We start from the raw sequence: 11939 nt of genomic DNA, 5'->3' as shown, positions 1-11939 counted from the left end.
TCTGTTAATTGGAATTTTAATTAGACTTATCAAACAGGGGAAAGAATAAGAAAATAAAAACCAATAGTTTTACCCCAAACCCAGAGATTCCACTCCAAGTGAGAATTTTGGCTTATAAACAAAGTCATCTAGTTAGTTTAATTACAATCACATGATACTAATCATCATGTGATAATAGTAATACATTTGTAGGTCTACTACCATGAGCTAATTTTTCACATATGGAAATCTGTTGCCATATTACTATACTTTTGAATCTTTTCTATGTTGAGGCTACATCATTTCCTTTCTCCCTTTAAAAACTTTAGCCCAATCTTTTGTCTGTATTTATTTTCATTTAGCATTTTAATATCTTCCCCAGGGCCTTGAAGTTTTATCAATAAGCAGAAATTAGAGAAAAGGTGCTTGTTTTTTCTTAGATACAGCCTAATGATAATTAAGCCAGCAGCATAGAAGAGTTTGTGATAATAGACAACACAAGACCTCAACCAATACCTGCGTGGGTTTCTAAAAGTTCTCCAGGCTAAAATTATAACGCTCTATATCATATTTTTTTCAACATGGCTAAAGATGGTTGTCAGCAGCTAAAATTAAGAAATTTGTAGCAATATCAACCCTTTAAAACCAGTGCTTCCAAAATCTGAGAGAAACCTAAAATATCTATATTCCAGGGCACAAGTCAATTTCATAATTTCTCCCATGGACTGGCCTTCTGTTTGTAGTGCAGGATATTTTTGATAAAATAGATTAACATCCATATAGAACTTTGGAATCAACCAATCTAGGCCTAATTTGGGTTCCCCCAACCTATGTCAATGCTGTTTGAAGCCACCTGCTCGGACTTTAATGGTTCCATGATCCCAGCTGAGAGCTGAAAAACCAATTAAGATTGACTAGTGCATGCTTTCCTTTGACACTGTCAATATAGCTTGGGGAGGTCAAAGGTTAACGTCACACTTAGTGCACTGAAGGAGAGTGTCAGATTTGTTAAATACTCTGGTAATGAAGTCAGGGCAGCTGCATTATTTTGTCATTTTCTGGCCTGTGAGGAGACATAGGCATAGCCCAAACAGATCTATAAGGACTTACATTAGGAGGCCACAAGCATAAGTATAGAATTACACCAGGCCCAGCATAAGAGAAATAAACACTAGAAACCAACAGCTCGGTTGACTTGGAAGGTGCAGGTGGCGCCATTACTGCAAGTGTGCAAACACCATACAGACAGTTCAATCCAAGGCATACATATACACTCAGCTCTCTATGGGTATGCCCTGGAAAATAAAAAGACTGGTCCTCACTTTCCACCCTGTGTGGGCCTTTTACATCAACAACTAATTACTGCCTCATCAACACCATTCCAAGCCCATCTGTATTTCTCAATAGCAACAGTTTTCAGCCACTTTTTCTCCTGGAATAGGAACCAAGAAACTGTCACAGTGATAAAGCTATTTTGGCAAGGAACAGACATTATGATATTTTTTTTTTCAGTTTCAAGACCTCTGCATTCAAAGCAATAGACACAGTTTTTTTCATTCATCCAGGACTGCGTTCTTGCATTAAAAACAAACTGTGGAGGAAGGCCTAGCAAAATCAAGCAACCAGCAAGCATCATCAGTCAAAAAACAACAACAAAAAACACTTAATAAATGTTGAGTGAATTATGAGGAAATAGAGAGGTTTTTCTCTGTAGTGCTGCCCACTATCTTCTGATGTAGCTTTAAGTAAATTATCTTGCTCCATAAAAATAACAATGAAGCTCATCAGTAATAATGTTCAGACAAACAAATGGGGGCAAAAGGGACTTCCTACTCACTACCTTGAAGCTGGCAAATTGAGGTGCTGGAAATAAATAATTAACTACTTCTTGACCAGGCTGATGAAACAGAACATGCAAAAAAGTGGGGGAGGGGGGGAGGGGACATAAATCTTACTGATGGAGCAGGTTATATTTTATTTAAAATATCCTCAAAAAGAGGAGAGAGATGATCTATCGAATGTATTGAGAAAATGCTAATGCATAATAGCAGGTGTCAGGAGGCTCGTCCATCACTCTCTGCTGCCTTCCAGAGATCCATATCTAATTAACGGTAATGAATGAGCAAGCCTCACTGACAACAAGCCACCAGTTTGTTATGGAAATCAGGCAAAACAATTAATTAAGCAAACTGTTCCCATCATGGAGACCTGAACTTTGGGTTCTTGTCTTTGTTGCTGTTCTGTCTACTAGCACAAAATTTAGGCAAAATCAGCACTTTTAACTGATTAGGATACTGTTTTGGCACTCAAAGAATGTCTACACAAATCTCACTTTACTCCTGCCAGCCCTTCAGATCCTGGCTGGTTCCTTCCATTTCTTGTATGAACTGGAGGACCTTTAACAGGACCTGGATAAAGGCCGACATACCATGATAGCAAATGATTTAGACGCCTCTAAAAAAAAGTTATTTTCAGGGCAACTCATTATAAGCATTCTTACTGTAAGCCAGATCACACTAAGCTCGAATGAAGAACATGTGTCTCTTGATCTGTGCTACTATTCAAAGGGAGGAAAAGGTAAAAGTAAAAAAATCATTACTAGGTCCAGACTTTGCTAAGAAGTATTTGTCCAAGGATCAATCTGCATTGCATGTGTAGTTGTTGTTTGTACTAAATTGGCTTCAAAAGAGTCTTAGAAACATATAACCATTTTAAGCTGGGAGAGGCAGTAGCATGGGAAGAACAACAAAAGAAAAAGAGGTTTGTCAAGTGATGGTGTTGCCAGGGATTGAAGAAGACTTGTTATAGTTGTTGCACAGACAAAAGTGAAGGCCTTGCTTACTCTATCTTAAATTTTTGAAAGCTTCCTAGACAGTCTCTAAATTTAGGAAAGACCAAAGATTATTCAGCAGTTATAGCATTAGGGCCCCAACCCAAAACATGCCCAATGAATTGGATGCAGTCTATCACCTTAATTCCCCCCCCCCCAACCATTTGTGGAATGTTTTTCTTCCATATACTAAGTTATATATCCCAACGGTAAAGTTGTTTGAGATCAAACTGTTTCACCAAGTATTAAGAACAAATTTGCTACATCAGGCCAAGGCCTGTCTTAGCCCTTCTATCATCTTTGTTCACCTGCAATTGGAATTTGAAGTCATGCTACTATCAACTCAAAGATAAAATACAGTAGAGTTCATAACCAAAGATAAGCCTATTCTCTTTGAATTTATCCAATATACTTTTAAAGTTTCCCAAGTTAGTGGCTGTTAACATATCATGCTGCAATAAATTTCCCTTCTTAATTATTTGCTATGCTTTTTCTTTTAAATCTCTCTCCAAGTAGTTTCATTGGATAGCCCTGGTCCTTGTGTTTTGAGAGAGGGGGCAAAAATTTACCTGTCCATTTTCTCTGTGCATGGTTTTATACATCCTAGTCCTAATTGTCTGAAGGAGGAAAATCTTCACACGTACACCTATAGGCAGATTGGCTTCCATAAAAGTCACAACTTTTATAATGATATATATTTGAATGATATTGGTGGATGGAATTTGTATATTGGTAGAGCTAAATGAATGTAGCTATGATGAACCTTCTGAGGTCATATTCATTTTTAATTACAACTCAAATTAAAAATTAAAGTCAAACACTGTGAACAGTTTAACTGTTAACAATGGTAAAAGAAGGAAAATTACTTTCAGCTAGCCAGAAAGTGACTTTCAAAAGAACATTAATAAAGAAGCAAAATATCATATTCCCAGCTATAGGAGTTCTACCACAGGCCTCACTTTGTGAAAGATGGTATAGAAAGCAATCCAATAGAACCTAATGGAAGCAGAAGAGAGGGTGTACAAGTCAAAATGGTTGTAATGCTATTTGCACATCATGTTAAATAGGTATTCTAACATTCTAAAATATAGCAAATTTTGACTACATAGGTCTATTTTGTATTGTTACATTAAAAACATTTCAGCCTTCTGTAGCTCATGAAATATTTAGGAAAGTTCAAGCAGGATCTAATCAAACTAAAAAATATACAGCAGTCCAAAGTGACAGAGAAATTGTCATTTTTTTTTACTTGTTGTCTACTAGCAGTTGACAAGACTACTAAGTACATTGGACTAACTATGGCTGAGAAGAATAGTAAACTATTGTGCCCAACTGAAATATAAAGTGGAACTGGCTCAACATGGTTTGGGATGTTGTTTCAAAATTAGCATCAACAAGAACAGAACAAAAAAAAAAGTGAGTATATTATACGGTTGTTATATGTTAAAACATAGCTTTTAAAGCCAAGATCAATTATGTCAACACACCAGTTGTATGTATGGTATAATTATGTATGGAACACATCCTGTGTTTGCACAGACAGAAGTACAAAATAATGACAGATCATGTGAAAATAAGTGATTGAGGTATTCAAGACTTTGCATAGACATCAGAGCAGAGTGTCATTTATGACCTGGACTCCTGCCCCCAGAACTTGGTTCCTTGGCCTTACATGTCAATGGCACTTCAAGATCTCCAATTGCAGGCGTGTATTTGGTTCTTGGTCTATTGACCCTGAAGCAACAAGGGCTCAAGGTTAATTTCTTATCAATATTTTATTGTCAGATCTTTAATCAAAATGAGAGGTTGGAAACAACTAAGGTGTGCAGAAAGCAGGATTGGACACTAGAGCTTCCAGACCATTAAGACCCATGTTTTATCTTTTTGCCTTGTATTAGGTTAGGCTGAAGCAATTGATAAGACATGTTAAGTTTTCCAATAGCTTTTGATCCTGTGTTATATTAAACACATTTAATGAATTAAAATAAAAGTCAAATAAATGTTTAAGATTAAAAAATAGTTAATGTCAAATTGCACTTTACTGTAATCTTCAAGATCTGGCTTTAATTTCTGTATCAGTTAGGCCTTCCTGACAAGATACTGAACCTCTTAAGTAAAACCTACAGTCTGCTTGTAAAAGGAAAGAATATTGACCAGCTCACAAAGTTCTTATGGGACAAAAATAAAGATTGTACTAAAGTGAGTTATGAAAATAATTACTAACAGTATATATTCAGCAACATGATTGAAGATCCATTAACTTTCAGTAGAAGATCTTTTCTCCAATACACACTAACAAGCCTTGTTACCTTCTGGGTAACAGGATAAAGCCTTCTTCTTGTTACCTTCTGGGAGGAGGCTCCGTGGTATCCGAAGCAGAACATCCAGATTCAGTCACAGTTTTGAGCTATACAGTATTAACTTGTGAACTCTAAAGCTTCCTCCTTCCGTTATGTATTCAAGATGGACAGTGATTAATAGTTATATATGTTACTTATATGTAAGAGTGTAGGCAGTGGTGGGATTCAGCCAATTTGCACCACTTCGGCAGAACCGGTAGCTAATTTTTTGTTGCCCAGGCCCAGAATAGACTTCCGGAAGCGGCATCCACACAGAGAACCAGTTGTTCACATATTTGAAAAACACCACTGGGTGTACGTCTATACATATGTTGTATATAGTATGTTTAAATGTGTGTTATGTATGTGTACACTTTGAGAGCAAGCAACTAAATTTCATTTTTAATGCATGCCGTTGTGCCCACAATAAAAAATGAAAATAAAGGTTATCTAATATCTAATCTAAAAAATATCTATTTCCTTTATACCTGATTTTCCTCAGCTACAAATTTGCTTACTTTTCAAAGTTCTTAGATTATGTTCGCAAAAGAATTGGAAGATTTCTATATGAATGACAAATGTATTCCTAATCGACTTTATCTCCAGTATCATCAGTTCTGATATCATTTGTGCTTAACCATGAAAATAACAATAGCAATAGAGTTAGCAATAGCAAACTTAGACTTATACACTGCTTCATAGTCCTTTACAGCAAGGGTCCCCAACCCCAGTCTGTGGAGCAGTACCAGGGCCGCAGCATCCAGCAACCAGTCCGCACAAAAAAGCAAAGCCCATTTGCAAGATGCAGGCAGTACACAAAACCATGCACTCTCCGGTCCGCGGAAAAACCTCTCTCCATGGAGCCAGTCCCTGGTGCCCAAAAGGTTGGGGACCTCTGCTTTACATCACTCTCTGAGCAGTTTACAAATGCAGCATATTTTCCCCAACAATCTGGGTCCTCATTTTACCGACCTCAGAAGGATGGAAGGCTGAATCAACCTTGGGCCAAACAGGATCAAATTTCTGGCTGTGGGCAGAGCTAGCCTGCAATACAGCATTCTAACCATTGCACCACCATAGCTCCTCCTAAAGCCAAGTTTACACATCATACACAGAAGATTTATCTGCTCTTTTATCATTCTGATTAGCTGATGATGTGAGTTTTTCTTGAGTAAAAATTTGCATTTGCAGTGAAACTGAGGATAGGTTAAATTTAGCAGCTGAGAACTCTTCCTGGAAATGTTTATACCTAGGTAAATAAAGGAGTAAAAGCAGAACTAAGCTCCTATTATTTAACTTGACCAAATTATTTGCTATGACCACGTGACATCAAGTAATCAAGTATTCTAATTTGTAGAATTTACCAAATAGGATACCATATGTTAATGAAATTAAATCAGGAATAGAAATTTCTGGTCTAACATAAAAGTTATTTCTGCATTTATGCTTTTCCAGTTTATTATAATTCCATTATGTTGTGCTTAACTGCAAAAATATTTTCTTACTTCCACATTAAACTGAATGATTTATCTGACTAATGAAAAAAAATAGGTTCATAAACAGACTTCTAATCTCATTTCCATTTAAAAACTTTCTTTATATCCTGTGTCAGAAATAAATATTAGGTACAAGGACTGTGTGATTTTTTCTGATGTTCATCCATTTCTCAAATATAGAATAATTAACTTTTTACCCAGGAGATCGTCAAAGTAAATTTGTCCTGCATGAACTCACAGTAACTCTATTACCTTGTGCCTGCCAAGAGAGCTTTTAGGTTAAAAATACAGCACTGCTTCAGTTGGAAAAATACAATCCAATATTTAGATGAGCAACGTTTACCTGCTACTGTTAAAAAGGCACTGTAGAGGAAGTATTTGTAACTCTTTTGCTATTTTGACTAGAGAAGAATCAGTTGGTTTCCCCTGCTACCCCACAAATTAGGTATTTTTATAAAAACAAAACAGACTTTATTCAGGAAAACATCTGAGAAATAACTAATATAATCACTCCCTTAGCAAAAAAACTTGCTCCTTGGAAAAATTACTGTATGTACAGCAAGTACCCGCTGCCAAGCTTCTTCCTAACCTGGCAGACGTGACTCTAGCAAAGATATGTCCACATTAGTTGATACTTTATACTTCTACCAAAATCCAATTGTAAAATAAGAATAGAAATATGTGCATATTTATATAGGGTTCCAAGTTCTCTGTCTCAGCACTTACTTACACCATATCTACATAGTGTATGCTCTGAACAAAGATTAACTACAAAAATTGGTTATCCAATTCAGCCTAAAATGTGCCTTTAATTTCCCACATCCCAAGCTTTCTCTCCTGCCCAGGTCATTTTGCTCATCACTCCTTTCCCTGGTCACTACTTCCCTGCAACTCCTAGTTGTTTGCTTTCTTGCTTTGTGTCCCACAACCCTTTCTACTCATATCCCACCACTGTCCTTGTTATCACTATAGACTGGCCACCTCTTCCCCCCATCCCCTCTATTTCCCCAATCTGATGAATTTTCCCCTCCTTTCAAACCATTTATCATTCTGCCCGCTTCTCCCAACCCCTGGATAATCCTTTTTTCCTCCCTTATTACGCTGCCCATCTGTCTCTAGTCACCCTACTCCTACAGCCAATAATCCTCTAAAGAATAAAATAAACAAAATAAAGCATTAACTTGCTACACCAAGGTTGGGCAGCCCTCAGAGGTCAGTTGTACACCTGTATACAAAAAGGTAAAGATGACAGCATATGTGTATGTGTGTGTGTGTATGTGTGTATATTGTTTAGAAATTTCATATTGCAATTTAAATGGAACTGAAAAACAATATTCATTTTAGATGCCAAGGAAAGACTCTTTTCATCATAATTTTTGCTTAACAGAGATGTAACATTTAAGTATTTGAACTGCGGATTATCTGGTTATTCACTCTGATTAATTTTGCATTTATTCTTCTAGTCTGATATGATGTAATCCATTTTTATTATTTAGATTTTAATTTCCTTGGGCAATAAATGGGAAACGTTATTTTAAATATATAAGTCTTTAGAGTAAAACAAACTGACTTGAGGCATGCAGTTCATCTAGTTCCAAATTAAAGTGATGTACAGGGCAGGCAGCAGAATTCATCACACGCTTGATCAGTGCTAAAAAAAAGTCTATACCAATTATATATTATATAATTTGATTTAACAGTAATACTGATGCAATATAGCACAAGGAGTTTAGGTTCAGTGAAAACTACTTGGAATATATTTATGTAAATCAACTGTACACAGTAATTTTCAGAATGAGACTGCATTTCTCCATGCTTACCTGGAAATAAGTTTAAACAAATTAGCATTTAGTACCAAGCTATTGGGCACTGGCTGGTTGAAGTGCACCAATAATCACGACTTTAAAACAAATGAAGCATAAAAACACAAAGCCATCCTGCTAATTTTTCATATTATTTATCATGGATTTTCACATACCCCCACCCCCAAAATCTAAAAAAGCATAGAAATTAAAATTTATAGAGAAACAGCTACATAGTTTTAATTCTCCAACATTTTTGGCAATATTGTGGAAAAAGAGCTAAAAGCTATTGCGTTCAGCAGAAGTGGCAGCAAATCCATCTGAAAGATAAAGCATGTCCTAATTTACTGGGATGAAAGTACTATGAAAACTCATCCTGCCAGATCTGCAGTTAAGACAATTAAAGAAACAAGATTAAAAACCTTTACAGTATTCTCCTGAAATCCCATTAATTTCATTGGCATTACTATAGTACTAAGAACTGAGATTTTATTACTTAGCAAATGGGGCTGCTAGCGCCGGTGAGAGGCACACAGCTCAGCTAGTGCTGGCACGAGACTCACGGCTCAGCAAGGACCAGCCACTCAACAGCCCGGTGGGCAAGAGACCATGGCCCGGTAGTGGGCCACGGCCCATAGGTTGGGGTCCTCTGTATTAGAATCCAGTAACTCCCAGAGAGCTCCATACTGGATGATCATTTCTAACGCACAGTTAAACCAGGAACAAACTATCCCAGTTAATGGATAATGACACAAAAGCATATGCTTGGAAATAAAGGACATGCAACACTAAAGTATACAAATTGAGCAGCCATTTAAGTTTGAAAAAAAGAGGTAAAACAGACACCAAAATGAGTAACTCCATCATTTAATGTTATTACAGTTACAACAGAATGTCTAGTACTCTTATCAATACCTTTTCTTGTGATAGCTTTCTCACTCATGAACTTGTTAATATAGATAAGTTGCTATAAAATTACTTTTGCCCACCTATCTACTTAAATAGGACAATAAAGGAACATTTTCTGTTAGTTTTCAAACCATGATTATTGAATCAAAGTTTGATTTCTACAGATAAGGCAGTTACAACCAAATGTTTATTTGTGCATGCAATTCATGCCATAACTCCTAAAAGAGATCTGCACTGAATGGAGCTGATTCCTCCTCCTAATTTTATCTTGTATCATATACATTTCAGTGGACAATAAATTCCTATTTGCACACTCTAACTTCACCGTCTTTCTTTCTGCTAGAAGAAAAATCTGAGAAATGAGAGAAAAAAGAAATACAACAAAGAAAGAAACTAACAAAAGGAGAACTGAATAGAGACAGTGCTGTTTATATTCTATAGCTCCACATAATCACACTGAATATGGTATATTAAACATGGATAAACTAAGGAACCTATGTATCTCAGAAAGATTCCAATAACTAGTTTGGAAATTAAATTAAGTTAAATTAAGTTAAATTAAATTAAATGAGCAAGAGTTCTTCAAACTCTTGGCAAATGACAGAACCAGCAGTATTATTTAATATATAAACTCAATCGAGAGAAGAGGTATATGCTAGTATTTTCAGATTGGCCACACTAGTGAGAAGTGCTTTCAATGCAACTGTACATGAAGGAGATGCAGTGAGTAGCATAGGAGGTAGGATATGCTCGCAGATGGCTAACATGATCAGAATGTAAAAAGTCAACAGTCTTAATAAGGACCTGATGCTGTCGCCGAGCTTGTACCATGTCCTCGATGTCCCTTGCTAAAATGACAGAATCAGCTTTGGAATAGAAATAGAGCTCAGGCCATTTAGAAGGTTGGTTCAACATTGCTTCATAATGGCTCTCATGTATAAAGCGGGTCACAGGATACAACACAATCCGCAATGTCACCACCAACACTGCAAATGACAGTAGGAGAAAGTACTTTATGCATACATTGTACGATGCTAAGACAACTGAGAGGGCACGAACCGCACCCTTCAAGTTCCTCCTGCCAGGTGCACTATCAAAAACAGTCCCCACTACCCTCAGATGCTGGAACTGCTGTTGAGTGTGAAGAAGTTCCACAATGTAACGATAGAGCATGAACCCGCCGTTGCTGAAGACATGGAAGAGTAGAGGCTTCGTCTCCACTTTGTAATCAAAAAGGCGCTCCAACAGCTTTGTAGCCAAAGTCTGCATGGATTTTATACCGAAGGATTCTGAAAAGAACACAAGTCTCCATGGAGCTGTATATCGGATCACTACACACCCCTGTGAGGAATACACATGTTTTAGAATGGGTTTATAAGTGCTCATAGCTTATAATCGCTGTGCAGTTAACATGGTATACAACCATTCACAGATAGCACAGTACAGCAATTGAAATGTCAGACCAGCAGTGGAAAATTCAGGTTATACTTCACCCTCAAATACAAAAGTTAACTGGGTTGTCTTGAACTAGCCAAACTTTCTCATCCCCTTTTCCCTCTGGGTTATTGTGTGAAGAAGAAAAAGATGAAGACTGTATGTGCCGCTTTGAGCTACTGAATAAAATGCAGGACATACACCTACCTACAAAGATGGTAAAAAGATGGACTTATGACAGGTCCCCTTAGTTATGCCCATTGCAGTGCCTCTGCAGCCACATGATCAAAATTTGGGCACTTACAATCACAGAAGTCCTTCAACTCTCCCCAGGTTAAATTCCATCTTCGATTTTTTTTTACATAGAATTTTCATGAAGAAACTGATTTCTAGTTTGATACTTTAAAAATTCTGAATAGGTGTTTTGTGGGGAAAGGTGAAGATACTACTCCTGGTATTGTTTTTTTCTGGCTGATTTCTGAATGGGCCAAGGATGGTTCTTTCATTTACAGACAGACAGACAGACAGGTGTAAATCGGCCGTTGAGGAAGCTGAATTTAGGTATGAAAAACAATATTCACCTTCTGTAAATAGATGGCGCTGTATTTCTCTAGATTCCTGTCCTTGCAGCCAGCCCATCCGAGCATTATCACCACCGGAGGATTGATTTTATCTCCTTTTTCCGACAAAGTCTCTGAAAATAAAAATAAAAATAAGAGTCTGCATCTTAGTGGTAATCATAGCGCTACGACTCTAAAAGGATACAGGATGCATTTCAGCATCGGTGGCCAGAAAAACCTCGTCGTGGTACAGTATAGTCCTTTTTTTTTTCCTGATAGGTTCACACAAGGTTAAGCACCTGAGCGCTGGAAACCGATTCCAGACGTCGGCCAAAGAAACCGACCTCGGCTCTGATTACGACACGCGTTGGACGTGCCGTCTCCACTCCAGCGGGCGCCTCGCCCAATTCTGTGCCAGGCCGTTTTGTCCCCAATTCACCCACTCACCAGCGCTTCGTTCCAGAGGAAACTCCACCACGCAGCCCAACTCCCTCGCTCGCCTCCCCATTGCTGCACCGGCGTTCGCAACTGCCGCTTCCGTCTTATTCTTCCTCTTTCCCCCCCCCACCTCCGCCCCCGCCGGAAATGCC

At 37.6% G+C, this 11939-nt stretch overlaps 1 protein-coding gene across 1 annotated transcript; it reads right to left on the bottom strand.

Annotated features, from left to right (window-relative positions):
* Window positions 1–9296: 9296 nt before the first annotated feature.
* TMEM53 (transmembrane protein 53) lies at window positions 9297–11909 on the bottom strand. Its single transcript, XM_015811343.1, has 3 exons — window positions 11797–11909; window positions 11371–11483; window positions 9297–10696 (listed from the first exon to the last, which is right to left on the bottom strand). The coding sequence occupies exons 1-3, from the start codon at window positions 11855–11857 to the stop codon at window positions 10034–10036; spliced, it is 837 nt and encodes a 278-aa protein (XP_015666829.1). The 5' UTR covers window positions 11858–11909; the 3' UTR covers window positions 9297–10033.
* Window positions 11910–11939: the final 30 nt, after the last annotated feature.

This window comes from Protobothrops mucrosquamatus, unplaced genomic scaffold (genome assembly GCF_001527695.2).
Source record: "Protobothrops mucrosquamatus isolate PMUCROS unplaced genomic scaffold, P.Mucros_1.0 scaffold39, whole genome shotgun sequence".
Classification (NCBI taxonomy): domain Eukaryota; kingdom Metazoa; phylum Chordata; class Lepidosauria; order Squamata; family Viperidae; genus Protobothrops; species Protobothrops mucrosquamatus.
Note: the sequence above shows the minus strand (reverse complement) of the source record. Positions and strands in the feature narration are given on the sequence as shown.